Source organism: Acomys minous (genome assembly GCF_964271855.1).
Source record: "Acomys minous genome assembly, chromosome: 16".
NCBI classification, from domain to species: domain Eukaryota; kingdom Metazoa; phylum Chordata; class Mammalia; order Rodentia; family Muridae; genus Acomys; species Acomys minous.
In genome coordinates this window covers 62621356-62642589 of record NC_140498.1, presented here as the reverse complement: position 1 = coordinate 62642589, position 21234 = coordinate 62621356, and the positions used below count along the sequence as shown (strand labels likewise).

Genomic DNA, 21234 nt, shown 5'->3' with positions numbered 1-21234 from the left:
TATAATTACACATTTATGGAAATAATGGAGATGCCTACACAAATTAAGACTTAAGATACTCTTCTATGTGTATCCAATAAGATGAAGAATTTTTTGCACATTATAATGTAAAGCACATTACTGGTACACCATATAATCCTACAGGACAAGCAGTTGTAGAAAGAACTAATCGTACCTTAAAAGGGATGCTCATTAAAGAAAAAGGAAGGGTAAAGACCCCCAGGGACAGATTAAATAATGCATTGTTGACTCTGAATTTTCTTAATGTTCATGAAAAAGGAACAACAGCAGCTGAGAGACATTGAGTTATAGGAAAAAACTAAGAGACTAGGACAACCAATATACTCTAAGGATCTGTTGACAGTGGAATGGAAACCTGCATAGTTTTGAGATGACGGTGTGGCTATGTTTATGTATCTACAGGGGATGAAAAAAATATGGTTACCAACAAAACTTATAAAGATTAGATCTGACCAGGGGAGACCTCCTGCTATCTGAAACATGAATGTCTTCCCACAGCAAGGGAATTTTAGGGGCTACCGGTCCTCATTACCCGACATCCTTTCATAAATGACGAATATTACAGCTCAAACAGACATATGAAGTTGATCCCTTATACCTGCTCAAAAACACAGCAGAAATGAAATGTACCTGTATTAAGACTATTTAAAGTTTGTTTGTTTTCAGAGCAAAAGACCAAGATAATGAGGAAAAAGCAAGTAGCTCAGATGATATAACCTCAAAGACTGCCTCAGCTACTGTTTCCTCAAGAATTGGTATGCATATCAACATCAAAAGGTTAGCCCAAAGGATTAATCCCAAAAAGACTGGACAGAAAAAGATACAGCTGGCTTTTCTAGTGTTTGGCCAATATCTTAATTTTCTATAGGCACTCCAAAGATGATTTACCCATAGTCAGCAAAAAAGGAATTTTAAGAACACGATGTCCCAATTCCCAAAAGGTGGCATGGATGTTGTTGTTGGGTTATCAATGTTTGTTATTGTCTAGGGGGGTTGATTATAAGTTAGTAAAGGTTACATTTAGGGATTTCTTTCTCACCTCTATCTTACTTTCTCTTCTATCTTTCTATCTAGTGTTAGGGGAAAGAAGGTAAAAAGGGAAAGATAAAAAGGGGGATATAGAATTATAGTATAGAAGGTAGATTATTGAATCTACTAGCCTCAAATATTTTATATCAGTATTGTATATTGATAGAAATTTAAGAATATTTGTTCAACTTTTGCTTAATGTATTGTACATATGCAACTCATTGGAAAATGTGATGTAAAGTTCTAGTCTTATGAAAGCTAACTATTCCAAACTGTTCAGGATGGTTGGAGATGAAAGTTAGGAGTTAGTCATCTATGAATCTTACCTGTAGTCTTGTTAGATACTAGCTTAGTTAATTACAGGAAAAGCTTCATTTAGTCTCTTGTATGTGTTTTCAAGATTGCACATAGCTAGAAACAAGCAATGTTTGTCTATTAGATATACTGAGATTGATAAATCGATTGATTATAGGTAGATACATATATCGGTATGGTTATTCACTATAGTAAATACATAGATGGTCTTCAAACACTTCAGAGACTTACAGAATAATGCATTTAATTAGAAAGACCTTTCCTGACCAAGAGACACAGCTGCTTCTGGCGGCACATCCAATATACTTCAATTAGGCTGATGGACATCTATGAAACAAATGTGGCCAAATAGCCACTGAATCAAAAGACCGTTCTTTACTGCTGAGAGCAGACTGATTTATCGAAATGGTGAACGAACATGACACTGGAAAATTGAGTGTCCAACTTTGCAGAGATTAGGTGGGCTGGCCCTTTGAAAGTCCTGCTTCATAGAAAAAGTGTGTAGATACTCTGGACTGCTAGGCTGAAGACTGGATGCCCCAGAGACACAGAAAAACCTTCAGTGACTGTCCAGGCAGTCAACTGTCTCTCTCATCTCTATTCTTCTGAAAGCTGCCTGCCTGCACTTCCTACATATTAGGCAATTATTTCCTTTTTATGTCTCTGATGGGGTTAAAGACTAGATAGTCATAGTATTACTACCATTAAGGTTCAGTTGTTTAAGAAAAGACATGTTTTTAGGTTGATAAATGTAAGTTATGATGACAAAATGACTTAGGAAAACTTTGTACACTAGGATAGGACTCACTAAGAAAGGATAGATAGTGGAATACTTTCTCCAGGATTGTCAAAGACAAATGGACTGGACCTTGTAAATGTAATTTTACTAGATAATTCTCATAACTATTCTTATTGAATATAGTTTATTTTTAATAGAAAAGAAGATATGTACTGGATGTAAATATGTTTTTGTTTTGATTCCAAGCGTGGGAGGTGAACCAGACTTGTGTGAGAGTGTGTAGTTCTTTTCCCCCACTGAGAACAGACTTGGGCGAGAACAGGTGACATTAGTCCACTAGAGGAGGAACCTTCTCTTGCAGTGGCATGGTCTTTGCCAAGTAGTAAGCATCCTAGTACATACTCTGAGTGGACATATTTGCCCCCAAACAAGAGGCTTGGCTTTTTTTGCTGTTTGGTCTTGGCTTTTCATCACTCCATTTTGAGAGGCTTCTGGAGAGAACCGCTCCAGAGAATGGTTTGCTGTTCTGGCTGTTCCTCTGTTTCCCAGCTGTGGTGCTTGCAGTCAGCTTTACTGAATTCCTGGTTTGGGGTTTAACAGGTGCCCTGGAATTCTGTTGACTATGCCAATGCAATCGTTCCAATGGAACTGAGTCTGAAAAGGTCTGCTCCTATTCCTATTATTCTTTTCTGTTCTATCTAGGGTAGATGGATTGGAAGGGAGGTATAAACATTAAAGAACATCAAATAAAGTAAGTTTCAAAAAGTTCAACGCTACAGTTCACCATATTAAATACAGTCGTAGGGTTTCTTTCCAGTATGATTTCTTCCATGCCCTTGCAGATGGCTGTGATATGAAAAGACTTTACCCCATTGCTTATACTCAAAGAGTTTCTCTACAGAATGCATTCTTTATGTATTAAAAGATGACCATTATATGCAAAGACTCTGTCACATCGGTTACATTTATAGGGTTTCCCTCCACCAACTATTCATTTATGTACTACAAGACCAACTGTTACATGCAAAGGCTTTGCCACATTGATTACCTTCAAATGGTTTCTCTCCAGTACAAGTTCTTTTATGTATTAGATAATGCTGTGATGTGAAAAGGCTTTATCACATTAGTTGCATCCATAGAATTTCTCTCTAGTATGTAAATGTATGTAAAGGCCTAAAAACATTAAATACATTCATAAAGATTCTCTCCTGTATGAATTCTTTCATGCCTTTGAAGATGACCATGTCATTCAAAGGCTTTACCACAGTCATTATATTAATGATGTTTCTGTCTGGCATGAATTCTTTCATGGTTCTGAAGAAAACTGATATGCAAAGGATTTACTATATTGATTATATTCATAAGGTTTCTCTCCTGTATGAATTCTTTATATGACTGTGTCATGCAAAGTCTTTACCACATCAATTACATTCATAAGGCTTCTCTCCTGTTTGAATTCTTTCATGCCTTTGAAGATTCCTGAGCCATGCAAAGGCTTTACCACATTGGTTACAGTCATAAGGTTTCTCTCCTGTATGAATTCTTTTACACATTTGAAGAGACCTGTGCTGTGCAAAGGCTTTACCACATTGATGACATTTATAAGGTTTCTCTCCTGTATGAATTTTCTCCTGAATTTGAAGAGAACTTTGATGGTCAAAGACCATAAAACATTTTTCACATTCATAGGGTTTCTCTCTAGTTTCTATTCTTTTATGAATTTGGAGACTACTGTGATTTACAAAGGCTTCACCATACTGAATATCTTCGTATGTTTTCTCTCCAGTAGGAATTATTTCTTGCCTTTGAGGATGACTTTGACATGAAAAAGATTTACCACACTGAGTAAAGAGAGGGAGTTTTCCTCCATTATATCTTCTTTGATTCCTGCAAAGATAATGGGCACATGCCACAGTTACACCACATTCATTACACTGATGAATCTTTTTATCTGTGTGAATTAATTTTACATTTTGGTCTAATCAACCATGTTCATAGCAGCCTTATTCATAATAGCCAGAACATGGAAACAGCCTAAGTGTCCCTCAATAGAAGAATGGATAAAGAAACTGTGGTACATATACACTATGGAATACTATTCAGCTATTAAAAACAAGAAATTCCCGAAATTTGTGGATAAATGGATTGAGCTAGAAATGATCATAATGAGTGAGTTAAACCAGAAGCAGAAAGACTCAAATGGTATATACTCACTTATATCTGCATATTAGCCCAAGGGGCATGTCCCACGAAAGCCTTCACTTACCAGGAAACTGAGACAGAGGGGAGGACAGTCTAGTGGGACTCTAGATGAGAGAATCATGGGAGAATGGCAAAGTAGAAGGATCCAGAGGGTCCTAGAAGCCTACAAGTAGAACATTATGATAGGCAGATTTGGGCACAGGAGTCCCGCTCAAACTAAGGCACCAGCCAAGGACAATACAGGCGGTAAACCTTACACCCCTACCCAGATCTAGACAATGGACAGAACACTCTCCACAGTAGAGTGGAGAGTGGGATATTACTTTCTCACATACTCTGGTGCCTCACCTTTGACCATGTCCCCTGGAGGGGGAGACCTGGTGGCACTCAGAGGAAGGACAGCAGGTTACCAAGAAGAGACTTGATACCCTATGAACATATACAGGGGGAGGTAATCCCCCTCAGGAACAGTCATAGGGGAGGGGAATAAGGAGAAAATGGGAGGGAGGGAAGAATGGGAGGATACAAGGGATGGGATAACCATTGAGATGTAACAAGAATAAATTAATAAAAAATTTTTTAAAAATAAGCTCTTTCTGTTGGTGTACTTTTAAATTCTATTTTTTTCTGTTGGGTTCCTTTCTTCATTTTCCACCCCAGTGCCTTCCAACACCACAATACCAGGTAGGGAAGAAAGAAGGTTAGTAGGGAGCGGTGGCTTAGTTTTCTTTAGCTGCTTCCTGCTGTTCAGGATCCAGGGTCCTTGGGTTCTTTGGGGCATGTCCAATCTTCCTTTGGGGGTGTCTCCAACTACTTTTCATCAAGTGAGATCAACATCAACCAGAAGCAGCAGGGGGGAAGCTCCAACAGCCTTCTTCTTTCTTGGAGCTCCCAATCTCTCTTTGGGTCTGGCTTTTATCCCCACTGACAAAGACCATGCCCCTGCTCTATGTAGTTCACAGCTGACAGACATCAACTGCCCTTTTAGGAGGCAGCCATCTCCTGCAAACAAACTGGAGCAGCCCCCATATCCCACACGTGAGATTAACACAGAACCATGTTTCCATATAAACCACAACTTTCATCATTTTAAAGTTCACACAAATGGGTATAATCTTAACCACTGAAGATAATTTGACTTGATAATTGAATAGACAGTGCCTTCTTCTTCTCCTATAAAGCATTCTGGTCATTATATAAGATGAATGAGGATAACAAACAGCAAATTGTTAATAAATGATATTAAATATTTATTCAGTGTGATTAATCCTGACCAGTGATAAAGATATAAGGTAACTAACACATCCTTGGAGTCCTAACAGGTTTAGATTGAAGCCAAGAGAAATGCACAAATAAGTAATCTAACTATATAATTTTTTTCCCATCTGTAAATCCCTCCTCAATTCTCAGCTCCTTTCTCAAATGTAAGGTATTTAGATAATGAGTTATTTATTCCAGGGAAAAAATATATATATTTATTCAAGGGAAAATCGAATTTCACGGGAGTCTACTGTTTCAATAGATATTCTAAGGGAGATATAAATGTCTCTTTAGAATATCTTTATTCCTACCAGGCAAGTAGGCTACAGTTTTGACTGAGGAAATTTAAGGTCAAATTTGAGGAGCCTACAGGGCACTATCACTGACAGCAAAATATAGTTGACAAGAAAAGATTGGGTGATTTGCACAGGGTTGCAGGTCAGTGGATACAATGAATACAGTAAGAGCAAGCTTGTCCTAGGTACACCCAAGCATCTCTGGCCTCTTAATTATCTTCCTTTTACATCCAAAACCTCCTCCTTAACACTTCATGTATCCATAATACCACATCTCTGTGCAAATACCTGAATTTCACATACTTAGGTTGACTTCTGTTTGAGTCTCAGATTAACTGGACAGCAACTTCGATGTTATATAAAGTCACCACGACTCAGGTGCCTAACTGGAAATGTAGTCGGCATCAGGGCAGCAGAATACAATTCCACTCATACAAGTCAGTGTTTATGCCTTCAATCTTCTTTTCTCTCCTCACAGTAGGCATAAACTCCAGTAGGAGTATATCTCACATGTGTCCTTGTGGGTCCTATTGTTAACTGTGAGATAACCTCAGTGGTGTAGATATGGTCAAGTGGTCAACCACTTTTGAAAAGATGTCTATTGTCAGTTTCTCTCTTGGTTACTCTTTGTACTCTTCCCAATTTTGTACAAATTGGGCTGGGAAATTTTCTTTTTTGTTTGTTTGTTTTCCGTTTTTAGTTTTTCAAGACAGGGTTTCTCTGTGTAACAGCCCTGGATGTCCTAGACTCCCTTTGTAGACCATGCAGACCTAGAAATTCACAGAGATCCACTTGCCTCTGCCTCCTGAGTGCTAGGATTAAAGCCATGTGCCACCACACCCAGCTGCTAGCAAACTTCTTTAAGCACCAAGGCTAAGTTAGTTTCTGTTATTACCAATTTTATATTTATTCTGGGTCATCAAGGCTGAAGTAAAAATGAACTTAGGACCAACCAGTTACACCTTACTGGTATTAATGTCTTGTTCATGGGGTTGTATAGATGGCTCAGACCCTAAGACACTACCTACTCATCCACAGAGCCCAACTTTGACTCTCAGCATCAAAGCTCACAATTGTTTGTATCTCCAATAACATGGGATCAGGCTCTCTTTTGACCACTGATATTTGCCATGCACTTGGTATACACAGTGGAAAACTTATGCGCCTAAATTAAATAAATTTTATTTTTAAAAAATTACATATACATGAAGATAACCTTTTTGATGACAGGGAATCAAATATGCATGTGTCTTTTCATCATTTGCATATATGGTCCTCTAGAAGGCCAGACAAATGCATCAGAGGTCCCGGACCTGAAATTACAGGTAGGTCTACTCCATCTTACATGGGTGCTAGGAACTAAATTTGGGTATACAAGACCTGTACTATATACTGCACTATATACTTTGTATTTCTTCAGTCCTTGTTGTTTTCCCTCCCTTTTCATTTCTGATTTTGTTGATTTGGATAGTGACTCTCGGCCTTTTAGTTATTTTGGCTAATGGTTTGTCTATCTTGTTGATTTTCTCAAAGAACCAGGTCTTGGTTTTGTTGATTCTTTGAATTGTTCTCTTTGTTACTAATTTATTGGTTTCAGTCCTGAGTTTGATGATTTCCAGCCATCTACTCCTCTTTGGTGTTTCTGCATCTTTTTATTCTAGGGCTTACAGATAGGTTGTTACATTACCTATATGAGATGATTCTAATCTCTTTATGAAGGCACTTAGTGCTAGGAACATTCCTCTTAGAACTGCTTTCAATGTATCCCATAAATTTGGGTATGCTATACCTTCATTTTCATTGACTTTGAGTAAGCCCTTAATTTCTTTATTTCTTCCCTGACCCAGTTGTCATTGAGTAGAGTTGTTCAGTTTCCATGTGTGTGTAGGCTTTCTGTTATTTCTGTTGTTGTTGAAGTCCAGCGTTAGTCCATGGTGATCTGATAGGATACAAAGTATTATTTCAATCTTCTTGCATCTGTTGAGGCTTGCTTTGTGACCTACTATATAGTCCATTTTGGAGACGGAGGTGCTGAGAAGAAGGTATAAACTTTTGTGTTTGGTTGAAAAGTTCTAAAGATATCTGTTAGATCCATTTGACTCATTATCAGATAGTGTCATTATCTCTTTAATTGGCTTCTGTTTTGTTAACCCATCCTTTGGTGAAAGTGGTGAAGTCTCCTACTGTTAATGCCTTGGGATTGATGTGTGGTGAAAGCTTTATTAATATTTATTTTACAAATGTGCATGCCCTTGTATTTGGGGTATAGATGTTCAGAATTATGATGTCTTCTTTGTTGAATTTTTCTTTGATGAGTATGAAGTGTCATTCCTTACCTATTTTGATTAATTATGGTTGAGAGCCTATTTTATTAGAAATTAAAATGGATACACCAGCTTGCTTCTTGTGTCCTATTTGCTTGGAATGCTTTTTTTTCCAGCCATTTACCCTGAGGTAATGTATATCATTGTGGCTCAGATGTGTTTCTTGAATGCAGCAGAATGTTGGGTCTTATTTATGCATCCATTTTGCTAGTCTGTGTCTTTTTATTAGAGAGTAGAGACTATTGATGTTGCGAGATATTAATGACCACTGACTGTTAGGGCCCTTCACTTTGATGTTCGTTGCAGCAGAATATTTGTCTAGTTTTTGTTTTGCTAAAGTTATCTATTTCCTGTGTTATCTTGGTTGTATTTTGTCACTTTGGGTTGGAGTTTTCCTTCTAGTAACTTCTGTAAGGCCAGATCTGTGGATAGGTGTGTTTGAATTTGTTTTTGTCATGGAATATCTTGTTTTCACCATCAATGGTTATTGAAAGTTTCACTGGGAATGGTAGTCTGGACGGGCATCTGTGGTTTCTAAGGGTTTGCTGGATCTCTGCTGAAGCCTTTCTGGCTTTTAGCATCTCTACTGAGAAGTTGGGTGTCATTCCTCCCTTGCCACTTTTAATATTTTTTCTTTGTTGTGACCATTTTGTGTTTTGATTATTATGTGGTGGAAAGATTTTCTTTTCTGGTCTATTCTACTTGATGTTCTGTAGTCCTTTTGTATGCTTATATACATCTCCTTTAATTTGGGGAATTTTTTTCTATGATTTTGTTGAAAATATTTTCTCAGCTTTGGAGCTGGGCATCTTCTCTTTCCTCAGTTCTTATTATCCTTAGGTTTCATCTTTTCATGGTGTCCTTGATTTCTTGGATGTTTTGTGTCAGGAATTTTTCTGTCTTATCCTTTTCTTTGATGGTTGCATCAAATTCTTTTATTGTATGTTCTATACCCGAGATTCTTCCATCTCCTGAATTCTGTTAGAGAAGCATACCTTTGCATTTCCTGCCTTCTTTAAGTTCTCTCTTTCCCAGCTATTTGTGCTTTTTATCATCGTTTCCATGTTTATCTTCGTATCTTGAACCGTTTTATTGATTTCCTTCACCTGATTGTTAGCATTTTCCTGAATTTCTTCCAGTGATTTCATTTCCTCTCTATAGGCTCCTCTATAGGCTCTATATGGCCGCTCTAAGGTCCTCAATCTTTTTGGCTGCATCTTCTTGTATTTGTTTATGGATTTTATTCATTTTCTGCATTATCATCTTTATTATGAAGGTTTGAGGTCATTTTCTTTTGCTTCCATTGTGTTTGAGTTTACAGGGTTGGTTGCATTGGGAAAACTGGGTTCAGTAGATGACATATTATTTTGGCTTTTGTTATTCGTGTTTTTATGCTGGCTGTTATTCATATTGCTCTTTCTGATGTTGGTGGTTGGTAGTTTCTGGTTTTCTTCCCTGGCCACTGAGAGAAATTCATAGGTGAGTGGTTAAAGGACAAGACCACTCACCTGTAGAGATCCAGGAACTCTTCCTTGGATTAGGCAGGTGACCTGGTTTCAGCTCCAGGGGACTTTACTTCATACCCTGGACTCCCTACTGGGCCAGCAGAGGCTGGTGCTGGTGCCCTGAAGCCAATGGTTCAGTCCAAGGGAGTGAGGTCCAGTACAGCCTGTTATCCTGCATTTGGCTGGGCTTAGGAGACTCTGCCCATGGCCACTGGGGCCCTAGGGCATTGGTTCAGTCTGTCAGAGAGTGCAGGTACCGAGCTCTAACTTGTGGCATTTGGCTGCATTTTGCTGTGCATTTCCCTGCCCACCCTGGGGTCTTGATTTAGTGCACCAGATTAAAGTACAGCGCACTAGCCTGCGGTGTTTGGCTAGGCTTTGGAGAACCTGTCCACAGCCACCTGGGCCTCATGGTACAGGGAGCTGACCAGAGGTCAGATCTATCCCAGCTCCACACTTTAGGCTCCACCCTGGGCCAGGAGACACCGACTCTCTTGCTGTGTACCCCATGGTTCAGTCAGAGTTAAAGAGCACTGGTACAGCCCAACAGCCTTCCTTTGGCTGGGCGTTGGTGAGCTTTCCTATGACCTCAAAGGCTCTGGGACTTTGTGGACTAGTGAGGTGATCTGAGGTCAGATCAATCCGTTCTGTTCTCCTGAGTTCGCACATCCAGAGGCTGTTGCTTCAGCACCTGCAGTTCAGTATCAGGTACAGAGTCCGAGATACAGAGCACAACTGCAGATCACAGGCAGATATGTAGCCAGTCTCTTGGGATTGAGTACCCATCCTCCATTGACCAGTTGGATGGCCTGAGGCCAGATCCACCTGTGCTCTGCACTAGGTGGACCTCTCTCACCTAGGGCTCTCCAGGGTTTGCGGTTTGTAGCTCCCCCTGACCCCCCAGAGCTATTCTCAGGTCACTAGGTTTGGTTCCACCATTCAGACACTGTGCATAGTTGGCACCACCATCTTGGATCCACCCCCCTTTTGAGACAGGGTTTCTATGTGTATCCTTGGCTGTCTTGGAATCACTTCATAGACCAGGCTAACTTCCAGCTCACGAAGATTTGCCTGTCTCTGTCTCCCTGAGTGCTGAGATTACCTTATTTGTTTTTTTTTGTTGTTATTTATGTATGTGCTGGTGTGTGAGTGTGCATATGCCACAGCCCAGGTGTAAAAGTAAGAGAAAAATTTCAAGGAGTGATATGGGCTTCACAGTTTGAACTCATAATCAGGCTTACCAACAAGCAACTTAATCACTGAGATGATTCTCTGGCATTCATTTGTGGCTCGGATAACGTGGCATTAAAAGGTGTTTACGCCTAAGAATAAAATGACACATTCCAAAAAATACATCAGCATATAATTTTCATTTGCAAATAGGATCTATTACTCAAATTGTTCTGGTTTTTTGCATATTTAGATGTCAATATATTTACAATCTGAAAAGAATATTTTTCCTGATGTCATGTTTCAACTAATCTTATTTCTGCATTAATGAGGCAGCTAAGTGGGAAATGTCTGTGGTGTGCAAAACTGACAGCCTGACCTTGAGCAAAGTAAACCCTAAAAAGTTGTCAACCAGGCTCCACATATCTGTCATGGCCTAAAAACCCAATAATCACATCACAGACACAACTTAGAAATATTTGAAAATAAATGTCATTGCGGTTTAAATAAATGTCATTCTCCAGCACTTATAGACAATTCCCTTAAAAGGCAATACTTCAAGATGAAGAACCAGTTTGAAAGTAATGGGAACATGAAGACACATGGAACATCAAGTAATATATACATGTTCATACCAATCAAGCTATGTTGTAAGATGTACAGTTGATTGCTGGTTATTGTACTTCATTACATCTCTACAAGATAGATAAAAATATTGCTTTGGATACATATGAGGTTTCTTCTTTACTTTTTCTATTAAACATTTTAAAATTAACATTGCTACAAGGTATTGACAAAAAAGACACATTGGGGGAACAGCTTCTACCTATGGACTTGTACTCAGGAGGCTGTCACATGAGAACCAAGGGTTCAAATGTAGTCTTGACTAACTACTGATATCCACACAAGGCTGAATAACAAATAAAATCTTAATGGAATTTGTGAATGTATGAAAAACAAAAGCAGTAACAACTACCCACCACCCTTTCACAGACACCCTTACTGGAAAGTATGGTCACATACTGCCTGATAGAGTAATAAACTATGGACCATTTAGATGATGGGGACCCCATTCTATACATTGCAGCATAAAAATACCTATCACAAAGTAAAAGCACAATACAAGATGAACAGAAGCCACATGAGGAATATAACAAGTTTAATAAACTTCTGTAAATAGATTTGTCACACATATAGCAAACTTCAATACCTACTCCAAATGTTTCAATATACAAATCACAACCCCAATTTGTGGTCTCCTCCATTACATTTGACTGACTATGGTTAATGATTTACATCTGATGGGCAGTGGTGGCACACACCTTTAATTGCAGTATTTGGGAAACAAAGGCAGGAGGATCTGGGTGAGTTTGAGGCCAGCCTGGTCTACAAAGTGAGTCCAGGACAGCCAAGGCTAACACAGAGTAACTCTGTCTCAAAAAAACCCACAAACAAACAAACAAACAAACAAACAAACAAAAACAAAAAGCAAAAAACAAACCCAAACAAACAACATTACTTTCTTCAAGGCTTTGATGAAAAATAGATAAAACAAGATATTTTCCTTTTGAAAATGAAAACTATGAGGTCTAAAGTCTTTCTCAAATAATTTACATGAACAGAGTTATTTTTCTTGTTTAAGTTCTTTCCTACTTCCTGACATTAAGAATATATATATATATATATATATATATATATATATATATATATATATATATATATATATAGGCTTCCAAATATTTACAGAACTAGTGACATAACTAATACCAGCTCATTCCCAGGAACAACGGCACACACACAAAGAAACACTGATATTACATAATTAAGTTAAAACAAATTATTAAACAAATAAACTTTTACTCATGAATGTTTTTCTTGTATATTCCTGTAACTCAGGTACTGAGGCACCCAAAGCCTCATCTACAGAGGTTTTTCTTCACTGCGATTTGGTTCATGGAACAGAAAGCAAGCGTATAGGCTTTAAGTGAGAAAAATCAATCCTTCTCAGTTGATAGTACCATTTAAGAAGATGTAGGAAATCCTGCCCTGCTGAAGGAAATGTCACATGGCGTGGGCTTGAGAGTTTACATACACACACCATGCAAGTTCTCACTGCTTCATGCCACAAGATGAGCACGTGAGCTTCCTGCTTTAGCTGCTGTGTATGACATTTGTTGCATTGCCACTTTTATGGGGGTTCCATATCCCTCTGGAACCATAAGCCGAATTAATTGCTTTTATAAGTTGCATAAAGCATTGCTCATTATCACAGCAACAGAAAAGGCACTAAGACACACACATAAAGTTTTTATAACTGGATGAAATAGTTGATGTAATTAAAGGGATTGTGAAATATAAAAGGGCTGCCTTATTTAAATTCATCGGGCTTTTGTCCACAATAAGGATGCCAGGGCAAGCAAAATGAGGAGGGACATCATCAGGCTTGAACAGATTGTTGACTCTTGTCAGGTATTTTTCCCAGAATAAATGTTCTTGTATAACTGAATATAAGTGTGTTGGCTAAAGATCTTACCACATCCTAGTCAGACTCCCTTCTGTATGAGTTCTTTCACGTCAAGACTATTGTAATATGCAAAGGATTTAACATATTGATTACTATCACAGGGTTTCTCTCCAGTATGTGTTCTTTTATGTACCCGGAGATTGCTGTGTTGTGAAAAGTATTTACCACACTGGTTACATTCATAGCATTTTTCCCCTGTATGAATTCTTTCATGCCTTTTAAGATGACTGCGCTGTGCAAAGGCTTTGCCACATTGCTTACATTCATAAGGTTTCTCTCCAGTATGAGTACTTTTATGACTTTGGAGATGACTTTGTTGTGAAAAGGCTTTACCACATTGATTACATTCATAAGGTTTCTCTCCAGTATGTGTCCTTTTATGACTTAGGAGATGACTGTGTTGTGAAAAGGCTTTCCCACATTGGTTACATACATGGTGTTTCTTTCTAGTATGTGTTCTTTTATGCATTCGGAGATGACTGGGACATGAAAAGGCTTTACCACATTGGTTACACTCATATGGTTTCTCTCCAGTGTGTGTTGTTTTGTGTATTAGGAGATAACTGTTACATGCAAAGGCTTTACCACATTGGTTACATTCATTGTGTTTCTCTCTGGTATGTGTTCTTTTATGTATTCGGAGACTACTGGGACACGCAAAGGCTTTACCACAATAGTTACATTCATAAGGTTTCTCTCCAGTATGTGTTCTTTCATGTATTTGAAGAGTATTCTGACATGCAAAGGCTTTACCACAATGATTACATTCATAGGGTTTTTCTCCAGTATGTGTTCTTCTATGTATTAGAAGATGATTCTTACAAGCAAATTCTTTACCACATTGGTTACATTCATAGGGTTTCTCTCCAGTATGTGTTCTTTTATGTATTCGGAGACTACTGTGGCATGCAAAGGCTTTACCACATTGATTACATTCATAAGGTTTCTCTCCAGTATGTGTTCTTTTATGTATTTGGAGGCTATTGTGACATGCAAAGGCTTTACCACATTGGTTGCATTCATAGGGTTTCTCCCCAGTATGTGTTCTTTTATGTATTTGGAGACTCTTATTATATGCAAAGGTTTTATTACACTCATTACATTCATAGGGTCTCTCTCCAGTATGTATTCTTTTATGCATTAAGAGAGTACTGTTACGTGTAAAGACTTTATCACATTGATTACATTCATAGGTTTTCTCTCCAGTATGTGTTCTATTATGTATTTCAAGATGATTTTGGTGTGATTTCGATCTTTCGTGCCTTTGAAGATGACTGTGTTGTGCAAAGGCTTTACCACATTGATTACATTCATAAGGTTTCTCTCCAGTATGTGTTCTTTCATGACTTCGGAGATGGCTGCGACTTGCAAAGACTTTACCACATTGGCTACATTCATAAGGTTTCTCTCCAGTATGTGTTCTATTACATATTTGAAGATGATTTCGGTGTGATTTTGATCTTTCATGCCTTTGAAGATGACTATGACGTGTAAAGGCTTTACCACATTGGTTACATTCATAAGGTTTCTCTCCTGTATGAATTCTTTCATGCCTTCGAAGAGAACTGTGGTATGCAAAGACTTTACCACATTGCTTACATTCATAACATTTCTCTCCTGTATGTGTATTTTCATGAATTTGGAGACTACTGTGAAATGCAAAGGCTTCACCATATTGAGTATCTTCAAAGGGTTTCTCTCCAGAATGAATTCTTTCAAGCCTTAGAGGATGACTGTGATATGCAAAGGCTTTACCACATAGATTATATTCAGCAGTTTTCTCTCCAGTATGACTTCTTTTATGCCTGCAAAAGTAATTGACACATGTGAAAGCTTTACCACAGTCAGTAAACTAATGGACCTTTTTATCTGTATGAATTAATTTTGTGATTTGGTCTAATGGTAAAGAGAAATAAGATATTAAGGTTCTATCACTGTTTACATTCATGATGTTCTCCTTCATTATGGGTTGTTTTGCATCTAAGAAGATACCTGTGATGGTAAGTGTATTGATTACTGGGCTCACTTTCATAGCATGCTTTTTCTATAAGAGATTTAGCACAGCTATTAAATTCATAAATACTCTAGTATGTGAATAATACTACACTTGCAAACTAAATCAGGAAAGCAGAAGAATATCCATATTCCTAGTACTCATGGGGATTTTCTGTACTGTGAGTTTGCAGATGTATAGCCAATGAAGTAGGAAAGTGAATGAACAGTAAACTAGTATCACATTCAGAAAATTTACTGAAAGTGGAGACTACTGCAAAACTTCTAATTGCTGTGGGAGAAAGAAAGGCATGTTGCTTTTTCTATATCCCTATGCTCACATGGATTGTATCCATTGTGACATATGATATGTCTATTTAAAATTAGAAGAAGAATGAAACATTTCCGTATTGCGTTCACACAGGTTGATTTTTTTCTTCTGCATAATCATGTAGTATAGGGATTAAGGTTTCTCCACAATAGCATTTTTGACTCTCGCAAGATCCACCTCTCACTAAACTTTGCCATGTTACTACAAGAATATGAGCAACGTTAGCTTTACTATGGAATATTTGCTTATTAGGTTTCAGACATATAACCTATTCAATGTGTATACCTATTGCAGATGTCTGAATGGTGTGAGATGGGCAGTTCTTTCTTAGAGTGCCTTGAAAACACAAATCACATACCTGACACTGAAGTACATGGATTTAAAAATTTTTTAATAATCATCAAATCACTTAAAGCAGCGCTTTTTGTAAACTGTTGCTTTTTCTTTAAAGCTCCAAGGACACAGCCAGGTGTAGTTGTGTATTCCTTTAATCCCAGCTTTAGGAGAGGCAGAAGCGGGCAGATCACTGTGAGTTCGAGGCCAGCTTGGCCTACCCAAACAACTCTAGGACAGCTAAGGCTACACAGAGAAACCTTGTTTATAAAAGCAGATAACAACAACAAAAATAAACCAAACATACAAACAAAAAAAACCTTTGAGGACACATTAAAACTTCTTCAGAGGCATATTTTTATCAGGTTGCCCATGAAAATTACCTTCCACGTCTTCTAGAACTTTGGCAGTGCTCTTCGATATTATGGCCTTCCCAATTGTAACCTAAAATACAGTACCAGAAAAAAATGTTACTATGTTCAGTGAACCTTATATCCACACCTGATTTATTTACCTCATGCTCAACTGGAACTACAGAAGAGTACCAATGACAAAGAAAGAATTTTCCCCTTATTTTAGGAAGCGAAGCAAGGCGATCCAAGATGTCAGCCCCGATCACACAATGTGTCTGATCAGCAGAACAGCAGCAACTCCACAGCAACCGAAAGACTGAACTGTGGACTCCAAAACAACAGTGCTGGTGTTTCCCAGGTGAGGGGGTACCACATGGTGTGGAACACAGGTGGGTTCAGCCTCAGGTAACCTGGCTAAACCACAAAAAAGTTCTCAGGTCCCAAGTCTGGGAGGTTACAGCTCCTTGCTACAGCCCTGCATGCTACTCACTGTGCTCAGTGTCTCAGACTTATTTGTGGACCACAAAACATCAGTGTCTGCACACAGGACACTGGAGGTTTACACACAGGAGGTTTACACACAGTTTATAGGAATTGGTAAATTATCTCAAATAAGACAAAGGGTACAATGGAGTCAATATGTGGGACCAGGAAGGACAAACAGGGAAGATGAGAACCTATGTGCCTGACATACCCATAAATTTATGGTGAAGGACTCTTTTACAACAATGGAGGACTCAAATGAACATTCCTGTAGTCACAGAGACAGATGATGAAATTAGGGGTAGAAGTGATAGATGCCTCTGGGGAAATTATTGATAAGTGTAATCAAGAGCAATCACAAACTGTGCTCATTGTTCAAACACAGAACTTCACAGGTACAAAGAGGAGATTCAATTACATACTTGGGCTATAAAATAACTCAACAGAAAATTCAACCACAAAAGATAGATCCATAGAGATCAGTTGCATACTCTCTCTCTCTCTCTCTTTTTTTAAAATTTGTTTACTTTCTATCTTGATAGTGGCCCCCTAACTTTGTCACCTGCCAATCCCACCCTCCCTCGCTCACACGCTCTCCCTCCCTCCCCTAGTCCTCAGAAAGAGGAGCCCATCTCCCCTAACATCTGGCCTCATCCTATCAAGTCCCATCTGGACTGTCTGTCTCCTCTTCCTCTGTGGCCTGGCAAAGCTACCCCTCCAGGAGGAAGTGATCAACATATGGGGGCCAGAGTCCATCTCAGAAGTCCCTTCTCCCCATATTATGGAACTCACAAGGAGACTGAGCTGCCTATCTACTACATCTGAGCACAGGGTCTAAGTCCACATCATGCATGGCCCTTGGTTGGTGCATCAGTCTCCGCAGGTGCCCCCTCCCCCACCCCTCCACCGCCCTGCCGCCATTGCCCAGATTTACTGGCTCCATTAGTCTCCAGGTGGATCTCCTGATCCCTCACAAGTCCCTCTATTCCCCCAACTCTTCCATAGGACTCCCTGTGCTCCACCCCAAAGTTTGGATGTGTGTCTCAGCATCTTCTTGGATCCTCTGCTGGGTAGAGTCTTTCAGAGGACCTCTATGGTAGGCTTCGTTCCTGTTTTTCCTCTTCATCTGCATCTGTTGTCTATTCTAGTTGTCCTTCTGAATGAGAATTAAGCATTCTCCCTAGGGTCTTCTTTCTTATAGAGCTTCATTAGGTCTGTGGTTATCCTGTACTATGTGGCAAACATCTGCTTATAAGTGAGTATATACCATGTGTGTCTTTCTGGGTCTAGGTTACCTCACTCAGTATGATCTTTTCTAGTTCTATCCATTTGCCTGCAAATTTCAAGATTTTCTTGTTTTTAATAGCTGAGTACTATTACATTGTGCAAGTGTATCACAGTTTCTTTATCCACTCTTCAGTTGAGGATTGTTTCCAGATCCGGCTATTGTGAATAAGGCTGCTATGAACATAGCTGAGCAAATGTCCTTGTTTTATGGTGGAGCATCTTTTAACTATATGCTCTGGAGTGGTATGACTGGGTCTTGACGTAGAACTATCCCCAGTTTTGTGAGAAAGTGCCAGATTGATTTCCAAAGTGGTTGTCCACGTTTGTACTCCCACTAGCAATGGAGGAGTGGACTCTGTTCTGCCTGTTTGCTCTCTGTGTTCCAGGTGGGCCAGGCCAGTAAGCAGCAGGCAGGGGAAGAGAGATCCAAGTCCAAAACTATTCAAGTGTCCCACAGGCCTCCCCATTTTTATTTTCATCATGTATACTTGTTATATAGCCTGAGTACTGTTACATGCGCACAGTTTTTAGGTGAATGGATGTTCTCCTGTCTGTGCACCACATGCATTCAGTGGCTGTGGAGGCCAGGAAAGGGTATTGGATCCCCCTGGAACTGGAGATACACAAGATTGTGAACAACAGTGAGGGTGCTGGGAATCAAATCTAGGCTTTCTGAAAGAGCAGCCAGTGCTCTTAAATACTGAATCATCATTCCCGACTTCAAATATGGACATTTTCACACAAGTTTACATCTGTTTCTGATTATTTAATATCTCAAACTCTTCAAAGAATTGAACCTTACAAAACATGACTACTCTAAAATTCTGGAACATATAGACTTTAAAAACGTTTTCTCTTGTCATTGTGAAATAGATATGTCTGCCTATATAGCTGTGAATATACGTATTTACACTGTGCATTTTTTATTTGCTCTTATTATCCTTTGTTGTTTTGTAGTTTTACACATTTGTATAATGAGTTTTAGTCATTTTTAAGCCCCTCATCTCTCTACCTTATTCCTCTCCCTCTCCTTCTGGACTCCCCTTTTCTCAAGAACTGCTCATCCTACTTTCATACATTCTTTTTGTATGTGGCCCACAGAGTTACTGGCCAAAGGGGGGGTTTATTTAGTGGAACAAGGGCTACTTATCTGTGGCTACACATTTGAAGAAAATAACACTGCTAATTGTCAGCAGTCTCATGGTGGAGGCCGCATGGGCCAGTTTGCACCTGGGATGAAATGTTGACAAGCCTATCTTACGGAGGTCTTGTGAGTTCCCTTTTTATTTATTCTGTCATATATCCAAAGTACAGCAAACAAGCAAAGGTGTGCCGGTGCAGGCCACAACCCACATTAGCCGATATCCCTAAGAGGCCTGTGGGACACTCGAGCAACTTTGGGCTTGGATCTCTGTCCACCCTTCTGCTACTTACCTGCCTGGCCCATCTGGGCCAGAGAGAGCAAACAGGGAGACCTAGTCGGGCGTGGACCACCAACCACATTTTCTGCCATCTCAAGAAGGACTATGGGACAGGAGAGCAGCTTTGTGCTTGGATCTCTCTCTCTGCCCACTACTTACCGGCATGGACCATCTGGGTCACAGAAAGTGAACCAGCAGAGGTTAGGTGGGTTTCAGCCACAAAATGCATTGTCCACCACACCAAGGAAGCCTCAGAGGCACCCAAGCAGCATTCAGCTTGACACTCTCTCAGCCTGTTCCTCTCCTGCCTGACACAACTGAAACACACACAGAAAACCCAGTAGAGCTGACCTGGGTGCAGGCTCCAACAACTATCATCCACCATCTTGAGAAGAACTTTGGGGAGCTCTTGCGAACAGCCTTCAGCTTGGAGCTCGCTCTGCCAGCGCCCATCCTGCCTGGCCCACGTGGACAGCGGCCCAATTGGAGGAACCTCTAGTCCTGCTAAACACCAGAGACAACTGGACGGCTAGAAGCCAATGAAAGAACACAAGCAACAAAAATTAGAGTCATATGGTAACCACTGGAAACCAGTGATACTACCATAGTAAGCCCTGGAGATATGAACACCTATGAAGCACAAGAAGATAATTTTAAGTCTGAGGAGATGAAAATGATAGAAGCCGCAAAGGCTGAAAATAAATCTCTCAAAGAAATACAGCATAATACATTCAAACAGATGAAGGAATTGAATAAATCCTATAAAGAATTACAGAAAAATTCAATCAAACGGGAGAAAGAAATGAGTAAAACTATTCAAGACCTATAAAGGGAATTTGAAGCAACAAAGAAAACATAATCTTGGAGGCCATCTTGGAGTCGGAAAACCTAGGGAAGAGAAGAGGAACTGCAGACACAACCAACACCAAGAGATGGATGAGAGAATCTCAAGTGTAGATGATATGGTTTAAGTTATTGATACATCAGTCAAAGAAAACATTAAAACTAAAAAGTTCCTGACACAAAACAACCAAGAGATCTGGGACACTATACAACCAAACCTAAGAATATTAGTGGAGATCCAAGATGGCAGCACTGACCATGCCTTGTTGTGTCTGATTGGCAGTACTGAGCCTAGGGAAAAGGCTGGGAGCTACAGACCACAAGACCTGGAGAACCCTGGGTGAGATGGGTCCACACTGTGTGGAGGGCAGGTGGGTCCTGGCCTCACGTAATCCAACTGGTACATGGAGGAATCTCTGGTTCCATGTGGGCAGGTGACCAGTCCCCGGAGTCTGGATGCACCTGCAAGCCGCATCTGCACTCTATATCTCATGCAAATGCACTCTGTATCTCAGTCTCTGTATCTCAGACTAAACTGTGAACAGTGGAGCAACAGCATCTGGACCTGCTGGCTCAGGGGAAGGCACAGGAATATGAGTGGATCTGACCTGAGACCACCCTGCCAATACAAAACAGGCCCCAGGGCCCAGACAGGTATGGGCAAGTTCTCCATAGCCCAGCCAAACTCAGGCTAGGCTCTACACCTGCTCCCCACCCCCTCTCTCTCTCACTGAACTGGGGGCTACAGAGCACCAGTGTCTGTGTCTGTTGGCCCTGGGTGAGCCCAGAGTATGAACCACGGTTAG

At 39.7% G+C, this 21234-nt stretch overlaps 2 protein-coding genes across 6 annotated transcripts in view; one reads left to right on the top strand and one right to left on the bottom strand.

Moving 5' to 3' along the window:
* Positions 1–21234, top strand: part of LOC311587533 (uncharacterized protein) — a 428822-nt gene that overhangs the window by 26119 nt on the left and 381469 nt on the right. The window lies entirely within an intron of this gene.
* The window catches only part of LOC311587537 (uncharacterized protein), a 494998-nt gene continuing 485099 nt past the window's right edge, over positions 11336–21234 (bottom strand). For 4 of the 5 annotated variants that reach the window (XM_084764488.1, XM_084764489.1, XM_084764490.1 and 1 more), the window contains 2 exons: positions 16425–16485; positions 11336–15190 (listed from right to left, as the gene is read on the bottom strand). In XM_084764488.1, coding sequence (XP_084620614.1) covers positions 13405–15190; positions 16425–16485 — 1847 coding nt within the window. In that variant the 3' untranslated portion in view covers positions 11336–13404. Of the gene's footprint in view, positions 15191–16424; positions 16486–19936; positions 20115–21234 lie in introns of all 5 variants that reach the window. The other variant, XM_084764492.1, reaches the window with a different exon arrangement.